General features: G+C 55.9%; 8 protein-coding genes across 8 annotated transcripts; 4 read left to right on the plus strand and 4 right to left on the minus strand.

Moving 5' to 3' along the window:
* Positions 1-1,794: 1,794 nt before the first annotated feature.
* CDEST_00036 (Putative acyl-CoA thioesterase, HotDog domain superfamily) lies at positions 1,795-2,963 on the plus strand (the record flags this gene model as incomplete). Its single annotated transcript, XM_062916195.1, has 2 exons — positions 1,795-2,079; positions 2,130-2,963. The coding sequence occupies 2 exons, from the start codon at positions 1,795-1,797 to the stop codon at positions 2,961-2,963; spliced, it is 1,119 nt and encodes a 372-aa protein (XP_062772246.1).
* Positions 2,964-3,100: 137 nt separating this feature from the next.
* CDEST_00037 (uncharacterized protein) lies at positions 3,101-3,766 on the plus strand (the record flags this gene model as incomplete). Its single annotated transcript, XM_062916196.1, has 2 exons — positions 3,101-3,439; positions 3,497-3,766. 2 exons carry the CDS (start codon positions 3,101-3,103, stop codon positions 3,764-3,766), a joined length of 609 nt encoding a protein of 202 aa, XP_062772247.1.
* A 1,086-nt stretch (positions 3,767-4,852) lies between these two features.
* Positions 4,853-6,205, plus strand: CDEST_00038 (Putative cytochrome c oxidase, subunit Vb). The gene is made up of 5 exons (XM_062916197.1): positions 4,853-5,114; positions 5,238-5,285; positions 5,486-5,644; positions 5,706-5,806; positions 5,892-6,205. The coding sequence occupies exons 1-5, from the start codon at positions 5,024-5,026 to the stop codon at positions 6,057-6,059; spliced, it is 567 nt and encodes a 188-aa protein (XP_062772248.1). The 5' UTR covers positions 4,853-5,023; the 3' UTR covers positions 6,060-6,205.
* Positions 6,206-6,389: 184 nt separating this feature from the next.
* Positions 6,390-7,103, minus strand: CDEST_00039 (uncharacterized protein). Its single transcript, XM_062916198.1, has one exon. It carries the CDS (start codon positions 6,895-6,897, stop codon positions 6,391-6,393), a length of 507 nt encoding a protein of 168 aa, XP_062772249.1. The 5' UTR covers positions 6,898-7,103; the 3' UTR covers position 6,390.
* A 28-nt stretch (positions 7,104-7,131) lies between these two features.
* On the minus strand, positions 7,132-9,291 carry CDEST_00040 (Putative cytochrome cd1-nitrite reductase-like, hem d1 domain superfamily). The gene is made up of 3 exons (XM_062916199.1): positions 8,693-9,291; positions 8,520-8,629; positions 7,132-8,456 (listed from the first exon to the last, which is right to left on the minus strand). The coding sequence occupies exons 1-3, from the start codon at positions 8,948-8,950 to the stop codon at positions 7,619-7,621; spliced, it is 1,206 nt and encodes a 401-aa protein (XP_062772250.1). The 5' UTR covers positions 8,951-9,291; the 3' UTR covers positions 7,132-7,618.
* A 2,013-nt stretch (positions 9,292-11,304) lies between these two features.
* On the minus strand, positions 11,305-12,797 carry CDEST_00041 (Putative NAD(P)-binding domain, NAD(P)-binding domain superfamily). Its single transcript, XM_062916200.1, has one exon. The coding sequence runs from the start codon at positions 12,323-12,325 to the stop codon at positions 11,588-11,590; it is 738 nt and encodes a 245-aa protein (XP_062772251.1). The 5' UTR covers positions 12,326-12,797; the 3' UTR covers positions 11,305-11,587.
* Positions 12,798-13,105: 308 nt separating this feature from the next.
* Positions 13,106-15,885, minus strand: CDEST_00042 (Putative glycoside hydrolase family 16, concanavalin A-like lectin/glucanase domain superfamily). Its single transcript, XM_062916201.1, has 3 exons — positions 15,132-15,885; positions 14,638-15,078; positions 13,106-14,576 (listed from the first exon to the last, which is right to left on the minus strand). Exons 1-3 carry the CDS (start codon positions 15,247-15,249, stop codon positions 13,732-13,734), a joined length of 1,404 nt encoding a protein of 467 aa, XP_062772252.1. The 5' UTR covers positions 15,250-15,885; the 3' UTR covers positions 13,106-13,731.
* Positions 15,886-17,215: 1,330 nt separating this feature from the next.
* On the plus strand, positions 17,216-17,815 carry CDEST_00043 (uncharacterized protein). Its single transcript, XM_062916202.1, has one exon. It carries the CDS (start codon positions 17,490-17,492, stop codon positions 17,739-17,741), a length of 252 nt encoding a protein of 83 aa, XP_062772253.1. The 5' UTR covers positions 17,216-17,489; the 3' UTR covers positions 17,742-17,815.
* Positions 17,816-17,888: the final 73 nt, after the last annotated feature.

Raw genomic sequence — 17,888 nt, forward strand, 5'->3', positions numbered from 1 at the left:
AGATCGGCCACACAGTCGACGAACTTGTCAGCAAGAAGTGTTAAACCGCTGCAAGGGTCTGCCTCTTCGCCTCCTTCACGACGCCAGTGACAATCTGACTCCGCCACTCGAGAACCGAGAATCTTAGGCGGCCATATCACCACAGGCATGTAACAGCACAAAGGCAGGAGCCAAGTACCGTCAATCACGGTGTGACACCAAGCGCCTATCACCATTCGCCATCTCGCTTTGCGGGGGAACACACCCTTCCTCGACCCATTCCCAGGTCTCCTTGTGCTGCTGCCGTTGGGCACTATGGGGTGCATCATGCAGTTGTCGCTGCTGCCCCGTCCACTGAAAATTCTTCCGAGACCGCTTGTCGCTCACCAGCAGAGCTGAGGTGGGCGAGGCGAGACCTTGAGAGTGCGGGATGCCCAGAACGGCAACGTGCACCAGCTCGTTTCGCCTACTGAAGGTTGTGCTTAGTACCGGTTAGCGGCTTTTCGTTTGCTTACAAGCTGCTGGCAACGCGCCGCTAACGACGAAATGGGAGGGTCACGCGCAGCTCAATGTCTTTTCGTTATGAGCGGCATTGGGCTGGCCGACTCAATCCCTCGGCCAATGAGAACTGGGGAAGAATGAGCGTTCGAGATGATGATGAGGCCGTGAGGAAATAGGCTTCTGTCAGTGTCAGTCGTAGCCAAAACAAGGGAGCGAGACAGGGGTGGTGCCCTGCCACTCATTCTCGGCTCTCGTCTTCCAGTTTGACAACGGTCAGTGCGAAGTAAGTATTGCAGGAAGTATCAGTGTCCATCAATAATCGATTAATCATCGAAATCTGCCTGTACCAAAGATTGCCTGGGACGAAACAGTTAGAATAGAAGCCTAGGAACGCCCGCATCCTGCAAAACGCTGCATGTCGACCCCAGTTTTGTCTAGCCAGCCAGGACGAATTAGGGCTCAGTCCAGTATTCAACTCCCTTTCACGGCCAAGTGGCCGCAGCCCCCCGTCAGTTGTCAAAAAGTTGCTACCCAGTGGGCACTGATGCCGAGACGGCACCAAGCCGTAAGTGTAAGACGGCAGGCAATACGATGTACAACCAGAATTCAGCTGAAGTTCTACGGCAGAGAAGAAAGGTTGCCGGAAGAGCTTGCCACCCCAAGCTCGGGCAGCAGCGGCTTTGGCCGTCTGGTCAGCTTGGTGCCGTGCCCTAGCGAACCCGGGCTACACGGCGTCTTACCAAAGTGATTCATTCTAAGCCATCTCACTCATCTCACATCAGCCACTTGGCGTGGAATCCCGGCTGCCGTGTGCAGACCGATATGTCCGGTCTTGACTATCGGGGCCGGAGAATTATGGGTATCTCCCGGGAGCTATCGGCTTTTCTCTCCACAAATTGCCGCAATCCTCCCCGAGGACGACTGGAGCATACCCGGTGCTCAGATTGTCTACGTACCTGTCCAACAACCAACCCTTTGGAGCTTCCGAGCTTCCCCTCACATGGATACCTCGGCTCCGCACCGGAAAGTCAGGGGCAGCTCCGACGCGCACGGCCACGGTCCCGCCCACCTTGGTTCTCGTCCCGAGGTCCAATCGTTTTGCACGTCCACGTCTCAGGAGCGGTTGGGCAAAGCTTAGCCAAGCTTAACTATCAAACCAACCAACCTCTTTTGCTCTATCTGGCATTGTTGACTGGCCATATCTCGTCTCATGAACCCATCCAGGATCCTTCACTGTATTTGGTGATTCTCAGCGTCTGTTCCATTCAGCGTCCCTGCTGGTTTCCTTGGTTATTTCTTTGCACGTTTGCCATCATGTCTAAGCTTCTATTTAACGATGTCATGGCACTGGCACCGGTTCCGGCACCCTCCAACCGGGTGACCATCACTGGCGGAGCAGTCAAAAGGTACATGAGCCTGTATCCAGCCTGGGTGCCCGGGTCAGAACTCGTAGGTGGCAAAGGTCGCGGGTCCAAAGCCGACCCCCGGGCGGCCTATGGGGGGCATGTCTACTGCCAGGCGCCTCTAGCCGCAAGCCGCGCCATCAAAGAGGAAGAGCCCTCAGGGTCAGGGACCCAGTCAGGGGGGTTCGGGCTCCACGTAAGATTGCGTTCATGTGCTGTCTACAACATCACTAACTCATGTTGCAGGCCATTCAAGGCGTATTTTCAGCCGCCGCAAAATCAGACAGGCCTTTTGTGTATGAGGTCTCTGTACTCTCGACCAGCCGGACGTTTTGCTCGAGGCTGGTGACAGTACGGCAACCTCGAGAAACGAGCAAAAGAAACGACTACGAAGACAACTTTCTGGCCGAAGACGCAGAGACTGAACTGGGCGATGTGTGCTTCAGCTGTATATGCACCTTCAAGCGACCAGAAGAAGGCCGGGCCATATCTCAAGAAGAACCGCCGCAGAAACGCTTCGCCAATATTCTCGCAACCAAGTCTCCGAGGGAGTGGCCCCATGCACCGGCAGTTGACGTGGAAGAGATCAAGGCTATGTTTCCGGACATTGGCGAGACGACCTTTCCCATCGTTGACATGCACAAGGTCGACTTAACAACGTACAACGAGGGCAGGCCCGTGACAGAGAGGAGGGAGCTTCTTCTCTACCGTCTAAAGAGCCCGCTACCCGCTGACGACCCAAATTCGCATATCGCCATTCATGCATTCGAGTCTGATCGCAACGGTCTCCTGATGATAGGCAATCACAATGGCCTCGGGTGGAATTTTGGGACAGCGGCAAGCTTGACGTATAAGTTCGTCGTCCACGTCAACGCTGACCAGGCCGTGATGAAAGATCCTTCAGGTCCGGACGATGGCTGGTGGATTCAGGAGGCATCTTTTCCTCGCACTGGCCAGGGGCGAGGGGCCCTCATGTGTAAGATGTGGAGTCCTGAGGGTATTCATGTCGCTACTGGGTATCAGGATGGTATTGTCAGAGAGAGAAGGGTGGAAGGGGATAAGCTCAGCGAGCGGCTATAAATACGCATCATCCTTTGTGGCCAAGATGGCCTTGCGCTATTTGATACAAGGGTAAACATTTTTAGATTCTCTGAATACACATAGACGAAGAGCATCAATATCAGTAACAAAATATTCAGCCTTGGCTTGGTTTACATATGGCCAGTTGCTCTCTTTGGGGTAATGATGTTTCTTTTCAGGGTTGCGAAAACTTAGAGGACGCGCAGATCGGTGTATACATACTCCTGCCTCCCTATTCTCCTTCCAAAATGATTCGAGGCGTACCGGTCGGGCCCATCAATAAGGGTGACGAGTATTGGGAAGCATCTTGGACCAAGTTCTCGGACGCCATCAGCGAAAATCGCGTGGAGCGAGAACATCAGCAAGAGTTCGAAGCCTGGTATCCGAAATCCCAAGAGAAAACCCTCTGTTTAGAAGACCAAGACTCTGCTGAGGGGTTCTTACGATACCAGCGAAACCTCAATCAAGCCAGAGTTGTCAAGAAGTGATTCCGCCACAACTACACACTCCACCTCAACCAAATCATTGCCAAGCAACATCTAACGGATACGGGCCTTTGCATGGCCCATGTCCTCCACGAAACATACAAAATGCTCAGGCGTCTCAGTCCCCGGTATGAGCGTGGAGGGCTAGGGATGCCTCCGCTTGACTTTCTCATGCAGAGGATGAGCGTCTCTCTTGACCGCCAGCCGAGCAACTACATTAAGACGTTCTGGAAGCATGACGTCGACGAAAAAGACATTAATAGCCATGAGCGGCATTCCATTACCTATCCCCCTGTGCAATCAAGACAGCCACTTTGACTAATAGTCAACTCACGACACCTTCCTAGAAGTCCCGAGGCTAGCAGCACCGGTCTGTGTCGGGCATCTTCCCAGCAAACGTTGTTGGTCTGACGGGCTTGTTCATTACAGCATCAAAGACGAAAGAAGTCTCCGCGACTCCAGAGTTGTACCAGCGCAAGAGAGGTCAGGCATTGGCGGCAATCAAACATCAGACTTCCGAGGATAGCAGCAGCGCACCGCCAGCCAAGAAGGCACGCAAGATGGTAGGGGAGGGATTGCAACTGGTGCAGCGCCCGCAGACTCGGACAGAGAGAGCCTGGCCCGAGATGACCCGGAAGATTCATCATCTGCACACAAAGTGGAAACCAAGGCTAGGGCTCATGCGACTCCGGGCGAGAGTGGCACATCGGCTGCAGTCAACAGTATTCCTCAAGACAGCAACTTGAGCAGCGCAACTTGCGAAGGTGCAGAGTATTAGTCTAAGTACGCCGAGGGACTCGACAGACGATTTCGCATCTCAAAGGTGGACACCGCCGGCGAAGACATTGCCAATTACTTCATCCCCGTTGGCAAGAGGGATGATCAGGGCCCTGTCAATCGCTTTGCCCACCACTCGAAAGTCCCGATTGTGAGGGCAAGAGTAGTAGAGAGCCCTTTCCCGAAGACTGCAAGGAAGGCCTCGCATGGATTCGTCATCCTACCGTACTTCCGGGTGCAGCCAAAAGAGCACATGAAAGTTGGTAGTTGACGTAAAGGGGTCAAGTTGTGTGCAAAAGCGCTGGTGAGGCAGGCCTAACTTGTAAGAGAGACTGGATGGAGGCCCAATCTCAATCGGACTGAACCATTTACAAAGGGATTTCTGAAGCGTCACCCCTTACATCCTATAAAAGCCTCCGAAGCACATGATAGGAAAATGGGACAGTAGAACGAACCAAGATGTTGTAATATTGTAGCAACAGGTGAAAACATACCCGAGACCATTGCTATTCATGCCCTCCGCATGTTCATGAACGGGGAGGAGCTCAGTAATGTCGGGCCTCCCATTTGGCAGCCTCCAAATCGCATCACGTGATAGGACGTCGCTTATGATGCCGGTTATGGCAAGTACCTTGGTCAGTGCTCTCTTTTGAGCGGTACCCCCGTAGCTTACCCGACCAGCCGCAGAACATCAAACGAGACCATCAAATCAGGCCATCGACAAATCCCTCTCTCTTCAACCAATTCCGACGTCACAACGAACCTCTCCTCTCCATCCTCCCCCCAATTGCCGCCGCCATGTTCTTGCAACGCTCCGCCATCATGGCCGCCCGTCGGGCCGCCGTTGCTCCCCTCGCCAGACGCACTTTCGCGACTTCCATGATCCGCCGTACGACCCCCAATTGACTCCCAGCCCAAATCCCGAGCCAGGGAAAAAAAATAAGCCTGGGAGCGAAGCCATTCCGGAAGTTCCCATGTCGCTGACTCTACGGCCATTCGTGGTCACAACCAGGCGACGCCAACCCCTCTACCCCCGCCAAGCCCTACAAGACCATTAAGGGTAAGGACTCCGCGCGCCAATTGATTCGAAATTATCGTCGATTCCGTTCGCCGGCGCGGGCGCGGTCCCGCGGAATGCACATGCACTATCACCGGCATCCCTTTCGGGCCGCGTCGTACGATACCGAGCGACGGACGATGCTTCGAATCGAAACTTGGACGATGAGTCAAGACGAGGCTAATCACTTGCAACTATAACAGAGATCCAGGTCGAGGAGGACCTCACCGGACCCGGTGCTAAGGCTGGCACCGTCCCTACCGACCTCGAGCAGTCCACCGGTCTCGAGCGTCTTGAGATTCTCGGAAAGATGGAGGGCGTCGACGTCTTCGACATGCGCCCCCTCGACGCCTCCCGCAAGGGTACGCGAACAACGCCCCGCTCTCTCGTTTCTGTTGCCAGGAACCTAACCCGCTGTGCTAGGCACCGTCGAGAACCCTATTCCCGTCCGCTCCGCCGGCGAGGAGCAGTACCTCGGCTGCACCGGTGTCCCCGTCGACTCCCACGTCACCATTTGGCTGACCGTACGTGTCTCCGCCGACCCGAGCCGATTCGTTGGGAAACACCATGATGATGACGATGATGATAACCTGACCAAACAACTGACAGATCTCCCGCGACCGCCCTATCGAGCGCTGCCCCGAGTGCGGCTCCGTCTACAAGATGGAGTACGTCGGCCCCACCGACGACCACCACCACGACCACCACCACGGCCACGGCTACGAGGAGCCCAAGACTTTCGCCGACTTCGTCAAGCCCGAGTACCGATACCAATAGATGCTTCGCCTGACGGCGGGACATGTTGTAGCAATGGCGAGACTGGGGGCGAGACGGCATCGAGGTGGCTTGGAGTGAGCACGGCAGATGTGTAGATTACCTGAGTTGTGGGCTGTATAGAACATTTTTTCTCTCGGCTTCAGTCCCTATGGCCCGTCTCCAGGAGTCCGTCTCGGCTGGTCCGCCATGTTCAGGTGGTCTGACCCTAGTAAGACTGACTGTGTGTTACCGCGGCCGTCGGGACAGCTTCGACATTGCCAGAACGACATTGCTGGCAGCCATATCCGCCACTTGTGACAATGATGATGATCTCGTATCCACCGTCCTGCTATCATTCTGGATCGAAGCTCAGCTTGATCTTCTTGCCCTTCTTCTTGCCAACCTTCTTCTTGCCATTCTCGTCCTCCTTGCTTCCCTTTTTCACATTGTTTGACGCATCCTTATCGTCCGCATCCTCAGCAGCGTCACCACCAACAACCTTGCCAGCCTTCCTCTTCTTACTCGCCCCAATCCCCGCCAGCTTCTCTGCCTCCCTCCTGCTCTCCTCTCTGCTGGTGCCCGTCTCGTCGTCCACCTCGCCGTCCTTCTTCAGCGCGCTCTCGTCGACGCCGCCGTCCTTGTCCACCCGCACGTTGACGACATTGCCCTCGTCGTCCACCACGAGAGGCGCGTCCTCGGCCTCCTCGCTCTCGGAGCGCTTCTTGCCCGCCCGCCGCCGCTTCGAGAGGATCGGGTCAGGGTCCGCCGCGTTCCCGCCCGCCTGGGCGTGCAGGGCGCGCAGGAAGGGCGGGATCGTGGTGTCGTAGGAGAGGTTCTTGGACGTGATTTTGTCCGACATGGCAGGCGGTGTCGCGGTTGCGAGATACACGCACGAGTGGCGGGGGTGGCGGTCTTCCTTCCGTAACGATCTCGTTTACAGTGTGCTTCGTATCATGCCGTCTTCGTCCTCGGGGCGGAACGCGGTCGTAGTCAGGCGGTAGTAGACGTTGAGAATGGATGCGGCAAGCACCTGTCTGTCTCCCAAAAGGCGTTGGGGTTCTTCAGTGGTATGTCGAAATCTTTAGCGGATGCCCTATCCGATTAGCGACGCTACGAAGGTCGTAGCGCGACAGCACCTCGCTACGTTACAGTGGGCACCCATTACCGGACCCGGCGGCTTACTCGCCGACGGGAGTTTAAACTGGACGACTGGTCTCCGTTTTCTGCTCACGTTGCATCTTCATCATCCTCATCCTCGCTTCTTTCCGCATTTACATTCATCACGAAGAACAAGGAACAAATGGCACAAGTTGCTGGAGAAATTTTTCATTGAACCTCATAATTGGTGAGGCTGACCATCTTCAAACAAACCATGGTATCTTCGCAACCAGAAACCGAGTAAAAGCAAGCGGTTCATGCCTGTACCAGCCACTTCATGTTTTCCGCCCTCCAACGCCCCTTCCAGCCTTGTTTGACGCCAAAAAGGACAAATAAAATAGCCGAGGTCGTAATCAACAGGCCCAGTCCCCTAAACACAAAAAGACGAGATCGTGTCCGGCAGGGTACATTGCCAAGTGACTCTAAACAATCTGCTGCACGAACTGGGGACCGAATCCCACTGGGCCGAAGATCGTGACGGGGAGCGACGCGACGGCGGTAGCAGTGAGCTTGCCTGCGTCGGCGGCACGGTTGAGCGCCAACACGCCGAAGGCGCCCTCGCCCTGCTGATTCGTCGAGAAGAGCGTCTTGTCATCCTTGGACAGGCTGAACATGCGGGGGATTTGGCCGCCGGAAGAGATGGCCTCGACGAACTCGAGTGCGATGCCGCCACTGGTGGCCTTGCACGGAGAGCCGCCCTGGGCTGCCTTTGGCGTGATCTTGAAGTGGGAGATCGAGTCTGTCTGGTTGCCTGTAAGGCGGTTGGAGACGTAGACGTCCTTGCCGTCACCCGAGACGATGATCTCGCCAGCCGCGGCGGTGGTGGCATTGGCAGGAGGGAAGGCCGCACCGTACGTGCTTATCTCCTGGGTTCGAGTGAGGGAGATGGAGGAACCGTTGTTCGAGACGGAGAAGACTTCGAGCGTGTTGGTCAGCTCGCAGGCGACGATGTAAGCCGTGGCCTTGTCGCCCTTAGGAGGGTACCAGGCGCCGTGACGGGGACCGCAGCCAGCAGTGCCGACGCTGTTGCGAGACGTGATCTCGTACGCATCATCCTTGGAGTCAATGATAACAATGCTGTCGGTGCCGAGGTCGCTGACGGCGAAGAAACGGCCAGAGGGGTCGAGAACGGCCTGGTGTGCGCGAGACTGGTCCTGACGAGCCTTGTTGGGACCGAGAGTTCCACCCAAAGTGATCTGCTTCAAGAGCTTGAGAGAGCTCGCCTCAGAGATATCCCAGACGTCTACAGTGCCCTGACCACTGGATAGGGAGATTAGTTAATAAGGTGAGCATTCAAAAATGAGGGAAGAGGGGTTGTCTTACAAGGAGGTGCCGACGAGACGGGTCTTGTCGGCGTTGAACTCGAGGGAGACAACACCAGCCGATCCGTTAGCAGCCTGGACGAGTTTGAGCTCGTTTGTAGCCGTGTCGAACTGGAAGAGAATAGGTTAGCAGGGTTATTCTAGAGGTCAAGAGAAGGCAGCCATGAGACTTACGTTGAACAGGCGAGTGCTGTTGGAGTTCTCATCTACAGCGTAGATGAGGTTTGGCTCTTTGAATGCCATCCAGCTGGGGCCAGTGCCAGGCTGGGAGTCGTTGGCAACAACTTTGAACTCCTTGCCGTCGTAGTCGGCGATTGCGATCGTGCCAGGAGCACCGATCAGAACCTTGGCAGGCGTGGCAGGAGCAGCCTGTCGGGTGATGACTGCCGCTGAGGCCATAGCAGCCACGGCAATGACTGAAGCGAAGCGCATTGTGAGCTGTAGTGAGATTGGAAATGGAAATTGAAGGGTATTTGTGAGGTTGGAAAGTAGAGTTCTTTCGAGCGTCTTTGGTGAGAAAGCAGGTGAGTGGAAAAGAAAACGCGTAAGAAAAAGGCTTTGAGACAGTAGTGGTTGCGTGGATTAGAAGAGAGGAGCTGGTTGCTGGTTGGGTGGGTTTTTGTTGTCTATATAGTAGGTAGGAAGAAGCAGGGGGAAGGAAGGAATGAAGGAAGGAGAGAAGGTGATTCAATGAGTGTTGACTGAGTGTGAATGGCACTTAGACAAAATCAATGTTCAGTTTGTTTGGAAGTGAATCTGTTTTGAAGTAGAAATGCAAGTCTGATATGTTCCATCCGAATTAGAGGAAGCAGCTCAGGAACAACGGAGAGGCAGCTGCAACCTTATAAGACAAGTCAAGCCAACAAGGAGGCCCGGGAAGGCTGTGTGCATGCACATTTTAGTAGGTATACACATGGCGATCCATCCCATCATGCATGCAATCCTGCTTACTTGGACTGGCTAAGGTGCACACTCACATACACTCACCTAACCCCCCCAGCCACGGCTGGGTTGAGTGAACGAAAGGGAAGGCAAGGGATAGGGTGAGGTGGGATGGCAAGCCCAGTCCATACTCAGCCCAGCCAGCCAGCCAGCATTGTTAGCCCACAGCAAACCGCCTCAAGGTCACAAACATCACACAAAGCCCCCTTCCCCCCTCTTTCTTCTCTTCTTTTCCCATGTGTTTGCGTGCATCATTGGGTTTGTTGGGTCAGGCCCCGTGTCGTTTGAATCCTTTCTGAGTGGACTCTCTCCCCTATGAGTCTTGTTCGAGAGAGCAAAGGACAAGGAGACCAGACAAGGGAGGGCTTGTCGAGATCATGGCTTACAATGAGGAAACGATTGGCGGGGGTCCAAAGATGGGCGGCCGCCTGTTGGTTGGGTCCGTTGCACTGCATAGGTACATACTCGTTGAGCCCAGAGAGCCCTCAGGAGACCAAGCCTTCTTTTTTTCCTTCTCTGTCCTTCATGTTATGCCGGTATGGCTTGCGGCTGGCCTATGACTAGACACCCAGACGCTAGATCGTTGGGCATTGTTTGCTGCAAGCTTCCTCAAACTGCAGACACGCATGTAAGCTTTCTGCGGGGGGCGGGGGCGCAAGCGTTGGTCATGTCAAGCCCAGTCAGTCCGACGCCGACGGGGACTGGATCCTGTCATCCTGCCCATTTCTCCAGCCATAAGCCGCTTTCTCTCAGCGGGCCGCCACAGGAGGCAGACAAGTCCCATTGCAAGCCAGGGGAAATCCCATAGGGGAGCCTCAAGGTCGGACGTAATAGTGTACAGGCTCGATTGCGGCGAGTGCATTGGAGAGGCGACTACCCGAGTCCACGGAACCCTGCCGCCCAGTATCGATGAAACAGGGGGCCTACATGTCAGCAAAATGCCAGAGGCGGACTCCCTTTAGGCGCTGCGGTTGGTCGCCTGGTACGAGGGGCTGAGCGAGGGCGGTGTTTCGAAACATGTTCCAGCACCCGTTTTCCTTGGCTGCGAAGCATTGGACGAGAGACATCCCGGGCTTGTCGAGATTTGCAAGTCCAAAAGAGCTGGCAGGGAACCCGGAACACTGTTTGGAGCCGCGCTCCGCCGTCCTACTGACTTGCCCCGATTCCGCTGTCTGCAACTCCACATCGTAACTTGTGTCCCTGACTTAAGTGCTTATGTATGAGAAACCTCAAGCCTGTGAACCGCGAGAACACCCGACGACGGGGGAATGGCCTGGCGCCCAAGTGGATCCATTCCTTCAACGGTGCGTATCTTTTCTGCTCGCCGCTGACATCGTGCGTCTATTCTCAGAGTGGCTGCGCTTCGAGAACCAACCAAATCCGTCAGGACAGACGTGGACCACCAGCGACCGACCGCGGGCCTGCATCCAACCAAGACGCCGGTGACAAAACAAAGACATGCTACAGAATTCCAGAGAAGCATCGATACCCAGGCTCTTTAGCACTAGTACTGCACTGCAGGGGAGGGAGAAAGGGACACGCGGGAGCTCTCGTCGAACCTTGAGCTTCGGAACCGCTCGTCGTTGGCACGCTCGTCCGATCCTCTGAGGGACTGGAGATCCTGCGTAAGCTCAGAAACATAGACGGCATTCCTCCCTTAGCTGATAATCACATTGGCGCAAACGCCGGACGGTATTGTCCATCGCTGGCTTAGGTTCAACGACGGCGCTCTACTGGTTCACAGGTGTCGGCGCAGTGACAAGACTGTCAATGACTCCTCAAGCTTTTTGTTCCCAAGAGCAATTTTTAAATCTCATGGGAAAGTGACATCAGCATCATTTTGAAAACCACTATGCGTTGTATTTATTCAATCCTTGAGATGATCCTGTGACCTGGTGTGTGGTGTTACAAGATGCTGGTGATAGACTTTGTTGGCGGGTGTTAACTCGACTTGAACGCCCTTAGGCCCTTCCTTGGCTGGACACGCCAATGAGGAAAGATGAAAACCAACTCAAACCCATACTTCCTAGTTCCGATTTACGTCGTCACAACCGCGAAGTAGCCCCCGGGAACCCTATGGCTATCCACCCAGTACCCCGTCATCGTGCTTTCAAAAACCGCTACCCGTCACCAAGTAATAGTCACGGCCTTCCTCACATACACCCTCCCGCCGTCCCTCAACACGTTCTCAAAGATCCACCGCCCAACATCCTCCCTCGAGATGCCGTACCCAACGGCCTTGCTCTCAACCCCCTTCTCCGGGTCCTCGACGCCCACGCGAACAGCCCGATCCGGCACGGCGCCGTCGCTCAGGAACGCGGGCCGCACAAACGTAAAATCCTCGCCGCTCGCCGCCACCACACGCTCTGCCGCCCTCTTGTCGGCGTGAGGCACCCTCAGCAAGATGTGGTACATGGGCACCTGCAGAAGCGGCACGTCCCGCCCGTGCCCCGAGATGCCCGTCGTCGATACCACGACCAGCCGCGGCCGGCCGCGCACCCCTCGCGCCCTGAGCGTCTCAAGCGCCGCCAGCAGCGCCGCGGCGCCGTTCTTACACACGTCCGGGTCCTCCACCGTCATCCGGGCGACGTCGAGCGGGCTGCCGATGCTGGAGCTCACGGCGTCGACGAGCCGCGCGGGGTCGGCCGGGTCGACGAGGCACGCGCCGACTTTGGCGGCGTCGTGCGCGTTCCCTTGCCTGACGATGAGGTTCGGGTACTGGGCGGGGGGCAGAACGTCGGTGAGCTTGGAGGGGTTGCGGCACAGGGCGATGCAGGTCCGGTCGGCGGCGAGGGCGTGTTTGAGGGCGGCGAGACCGCAGCCGCCCGAGGCGCCGAAGAAGGCAATGGTCCTGATCTCGGACATCTTCGGTAGAGATATCTGGATGCTTTGCCGAGTTGAGGTAAGTTGTGGAAGCTGTCAGGTAAGTTCCAGGCTGACTGGCAGGTGCAAGTTGTCGGCTGTTCGTGATCCGATTAATGTCAAGGTGAGATGCGGTGGGAGTAGCTTTGGGATGGCAATGCAGCAAGAGCCAAGTGAAAGCTTGGGATGGGTACACCAAGAACTATGCGATATCGATTGCATCTATCTCTTCTTGTGACAGCGAGCTCATGCGGTCTTATATCTATCGGAACGGCTGTCCAACCGGAACGCCAACTTACCAACACCATGAGCTCAGCCCGGGCGGCACATCTGCTGCTTCCTGGCGACACGGTCCGCACGACGTAATCTCTCGAACCCTGTCTTCATACGGCGCGCGCGAAAAAGAAGGAAATAACTCCCCGCGAGAACCAAGAATGAGAAGCGACACAAGGTCGAAATGCGGTCAGTATGTTGGTCCGATGGGAACAGAACCCCCATTTCGACGACGTTGATCGATGGTACATCCCCGTCCTGTGGCTTGAAGGATCCATGATCCCTGTCGATTCAACCAAGTGCACATTACGGTGTTAGAGGCTGGAGCTCATTCACGTGTATCATCACTAACAGCCAACAATCTCCCCGACGGCATAACCAACGACCCAGGTGTGGCTCAGCTCGCGTCTTCGCTCTGACTCGCCAAGCACCTCGTCTCGCGAGACTCGCCCGCCCGTTCCGGTCTTCGCTCCCCCCTCAAAGTTCTCCTTCGTCGCGATCATCAAAAGCCGAACCAAGGCGCCAACATGAACCACACCAGACGTCAAGATCGTCCGCGCCGCATTGCGTCCACACATACTTGACCGAGTTCGAATCTTTGGTTTGAAAGGCTCACTCAACCCGATGCTAATCTCATTTTCCGTCAATCACCGACGCACAGCCGAACCCCAGTACGGCCTCTCCGGGACTGGCAGTAAATAGCCGCGCATGTCCAACGACAGTTCATCCTAGCATTTGACGGCCAAGCAGAAGCCTGCAACATGCAAGCTGCCGCCATTCACGGCCATCCTCGTCCATCTGGCGAGTCTTTATGACGCATGCGCATGACAACTACTACCGCACGAATGATATTGAACTTCAACTACTGTGGACTGCGTACCTTTCATATATACCGACGCAGGCTTGAACTTTAAGCTTACAAACAGCCGCCTACTAAAGCAATGCAGTTGCTCGACTTCTTACTAAAGGAACGGACGGCAAGCGCCATTACCAGCAAAAGTCTCATAAAAATGCTTCTTCAAGGAATAAAAAGCCCTCATTATATAAAAGGAGCTCGCAATGAAGCCCAGTCAGTACGTCACATTATACCATTAAACCACTTTTTCAATCAATAAGTCCAGGTACGGGTTTCCACTCTACAGCAGCAAGAGGGCAGAGGCGGCCACCAGTGCGGCAAAAGCACTTGCACCAAGTGATGACGTACGGCAGACACCGTCGCTCGTGTTGCTCGAGCCCGAGTTGCCGTTGCCGTTGCTGTTGCAGTCCTGCGAGAAGCTGCCGGCGCCGCATGAGGTGCTGCCGGAACCGGATCCCGAGCTGGAATCGCCCGAGCCGGAGCCGGAGCCCGAGCCTGAACCTGAGCCCGAGTCTGAGCCTGAGCCGGATCCTGAACCGGACGAGCTGCTGTCGTCGCTATGGTCGTTGCCCGGTCCGGTGTTGCTGCCGCCCGGGATGGTGGCCGCCGACGCCGTAGGCTTCGAGGCAGTGCCCGAGGCCGTGGTCGCGCCGGCATTCATGTCGAGGCCGGAGCCGAGGAAACTCTTCAGGATGGTGTCCTTGTCGCTGTCCACGACGGTGTCGTTGGTGGACTTGATGTTGTTGTAATAGTAGCTCTTCTTGCTATTGGAGCCCGGCGGGCTCTTAGCGTTGAAGCAGCTGATCTCGACGTCCTTGACCATGGCGTAGAAGTACCCGGCGTTCTTGATGTCCTCGTGCTCCCAGTTGATAGGACCGCCGGCCCAGTCGACAGTGCCCTTGGCGTTGGTGTCGGCACCGCCAGGCCAGATGGACAGCTGGACACGGGCGGGGGTCTGCGGGTAGTCCCACTGCTGTGCGGTCGCGTTCCACGTGTCCGAGCGCTTCTTGGTGCGGCCGACCTGGCCATCTACCAGCCACTTGATCTCGTCGGGAGTCCACGAGATCTCGTACGTGTGCCAGTTGCGGAACGTGTCGGAGAGGGAGATGTTGCCGGATTGGTCATCTACAAAGAGTGTCAGTAGGTGGAGGTAGACATGCCGGTTTGGAGAACGTGGCCGACTCACATCTAGGGATGCCCTGGAAGTAGTAGTTGGTCTGGGACATCTCTAGGTCGGCACCGACCCATTCGTAGTCAATTTCATCCTTGACGTCTCCGTACAAGATGAAGGCAGTCACAACACCGGGACCACGCGAGGTCCTGATCTTGGCCTTGACGCTTCCGTACCACATGTACGTGGTCGAGGCGAGGACCGTTCCGACACTCTTCGCAGGCATGGTCAGGAGCACAGCCTCCTTGTTGTACAGGGCGGGTTCGCCCTGGGCGACCCAGTCGGCCTTGCTGGGGTCGCCGTAATACTTGCTAATGTCGACAATCTTGTCAAGCGAGTCCATGGGCATCTTCTTGTCCTGGCAGACGGGGGCGGGCACGCAAGCGTCGAGGGAGAAGGACATTCGAGGGTCGCAGCCGCCGAGGCAGAAGGCGCCAGTCCCGCACTGGCCGTATTCTGCATCTATTAGATGGGAACATCCTCATTTTGGCTCGGTCACGTCGACTTACGGGAACAGCAGGGCGCATCCTGGGGGCACTTGTTGGTCAGGGAGCAGGAGGGAGGGGTCTGGGCGAGAACGGTCGAAGCGCCGAGGAGGGCAAGGCCCAAGGGAAGAACCGACAGCATTATGGTGAATGTAGGGTGGTTACGAGATTGCGACGGGAGGAGAACGAATGGCTTCGGAACCGGGAGGTCTATCGAAGAAACGGTGTTGTTGTTATGTGCAAAGGCCTCTTGAAGGGGGTGTCGTGCTCGACAGTCGTCGTCCGCGGGTGGCGGTGGGATGCGTTGTGCGTGTTTACGGCGGCGACGGGGAGGAATTCGGGTGTCTGATGAGTTGCGTATCCGCCGGCACGGTTGAGCCCCCCGAAATCTGGGTCGCTACGTGTATATCGTTTACAGGTGGTTCGAACGTGGGAGACGATGTCGATATAGATGTCGGTGTCAATTTGTGTGGTGATGCAGAGTTTCGTGGATAGACTGGGTATGCCGGCTTCACGAATTGGCTCGGTTCAACTTGGGACGACAGGTGCAGGGGCGTTTCGGTCGGATCGGTTTCGTCTGATCGCGCGGGGTTGTCGTTGAAGTAACACGTGCAGAAGAAGTTGATGTAGCAACAAGAGTAGTAAGCGATAGTAGTTAAAAAGCAACAAGGCAGCGCGGGTCAGGAACGAGTGACGACGGCGAGAATAGGTAGGGAAACGGTTGGCGATGTGTGACTTGAGGAGGAAAAGCCAAGGCCGTGAGAATTAGTCGAGAGGAAGGGGAGGACAGAGTAAGGGATGGGGAGGGCGGTAAGAGTGGGAATGCACGGGAAGTCAATCGGGCGGCTTCTGGTCGAAACACTGTACCCAGGTAGTAACAGGTAGGCAAGGTGGGTATAGTAGGTACTCTGTATTTACGCTTACTCAAGTTAAGGTGCTATTTGGAGTTGTGTACGGATGCTCTCTCTGTCCACTGATCATGAACTAAGAAAGTCGGGCGACTTGCACCGTGAGCGCTAAGTAACACGGCCGCTGCAGCACTATTCAGTCAGCACCTCACGCCGATCATCGTTCTATTTCGGACTGTATTTTATGTTTATCAAATGTCGTCTTCCTTTCTTCCCTCCATCGTCCCCTCTCGCCATGCCTCTCTGTCACCCGTTCCCCTGGAGCTATTTCCTCTCTCACACGCCCCCTATTCTGCACCAGTGCGGTCCAGTTCTTCTCAGGGTCTGGCACGCAAGGGAGGAGAGAGGGAGAGAAAACGGACCGGTCATTCCCCAGGTTTCTTCTCCTCTTCCATCGTCTCTCTTGGTCTCTTGGTCTCTTGCTAGGCGGTTCGACCTATCCGAGGCACACGAATGGGGCCACTGCGCCGCTCCTCATTCCCCTATCGGGCCAAGCTCGCTTGGATTAGGTAGCCAGAGCCGGCTGAAGCCTATCCCTGCGCCCTGTCGTCTTGTCTACTTCCTCCCATGCTCGCCACGGGTGAAAAATACTGGGGAGGATGAAGAATGGGGTGCACTCCTCCAGGCGCTCTCGCCCAGTTGCAGTCGAGCCAGCGTCGCCAATCCTCTCGTATCAAATGAGGTGGCTGCCGTTCTCGGTCCCCCATTGGTCTCGGCGGCCCCCCCCCCCCCCAAGGCCACAGGGTCGCCCCCAGTGCCCAGAACATGGTTTTCGCGAGGCCGCTTAACTAATTTAGGCACTAGCTCCGAACACCTCCCTGAACGATCATCAGAGTTTCCAGTATCCCGCCCCTGGCCACCATTAACTCGTTTATCCTTCCTTGCCCGTCCACTTTTTCAATTCGATTAAGTCTTTGCCTGCAGTGATTTCCGCCCCGGGTGCTCTGTGCTTCCCGGGGCACGGGTCTTACGGGGCACGGGAAACATTTCTTTGCCCAACGTTGCCTGTTATTTTGGGCCTGTTTGTTCTCTGTTCTCTGTTCACTGCATCGACTCGTTGCAGTGCGGTACAACCGGTGACTTGACATTGTGCCACTGCATCATCCCACAACGGTGGCACAAAACAAACATCTGCAGCTGTCATCATCTACTCTACCGGGCATTAGTTGGTGTTGTGGTATTAATCCAAGCCGTCCATGGCATAGCTCCAGTGTACAGCCATGGAACCATCAGCCCGCCGAAGACGCCCCATTTGAACTGTCCCGTCCCATTAACGAACCCCACTAGGCCAACGTCTACTGTCCACCGTTGAATCCACATTCCATTGACATTGTTGTTTATTGACGGCTTACCTTACATTCCTGCCAGGTTTTCCGCCGCAAGAGCACGCCGCTCTGTCCGGAAAGTAAACAAACAGACAGACGGACGGACAGAGAACCCGGCTCTTAGACTCCGACATATCTATCACCTACCTATGCAACAGGTTCGGGGGCTGCCCAGTCACCTCCCGTCGCTCCGACGCACCGTTGGCAGATCTAGACGCGGTGACACGGCGCCTGCCCGTTGCAAACTGTGGTGGCATGTCGTGCCAGGTCTGACAGCGTCCGACACCTGCGAGATCGCGCCCACGGTGTCCTCTCAGGAGCGCCGAGACTTGCCTTTGCGCTATGCGAAAGAGTGCATTGCTGACAACACCAGCAGAGATACCAGGTGCCCACACTCTTGAGGTGTGCCCAAGATCAAACCGAATAACATGGGAAGCTGTCGACAGGGAGTCAAATTACCTTCTCACGGACTGCCAGACTTACGGATAGTTTTGGGTCCACATCGAGGCTAGACATATCTACTCTACTCATCTTTCCACGCAACTTTG

The sequence above is a fragment of the Colletotrichum destructivum genome, chromosome 1 (genome assembly GCF_034447905.1).
Source record: "Colletotrichum destructivum chromosome 1, complete sequence".
Classification (NCBI taxonomy): Eukaryota; Fungi; Ascomycota; class Sordariomycetes; order Glomerellales; family Glomerellaceae; genus Colletotrichum; species Colletotrichum destructivum.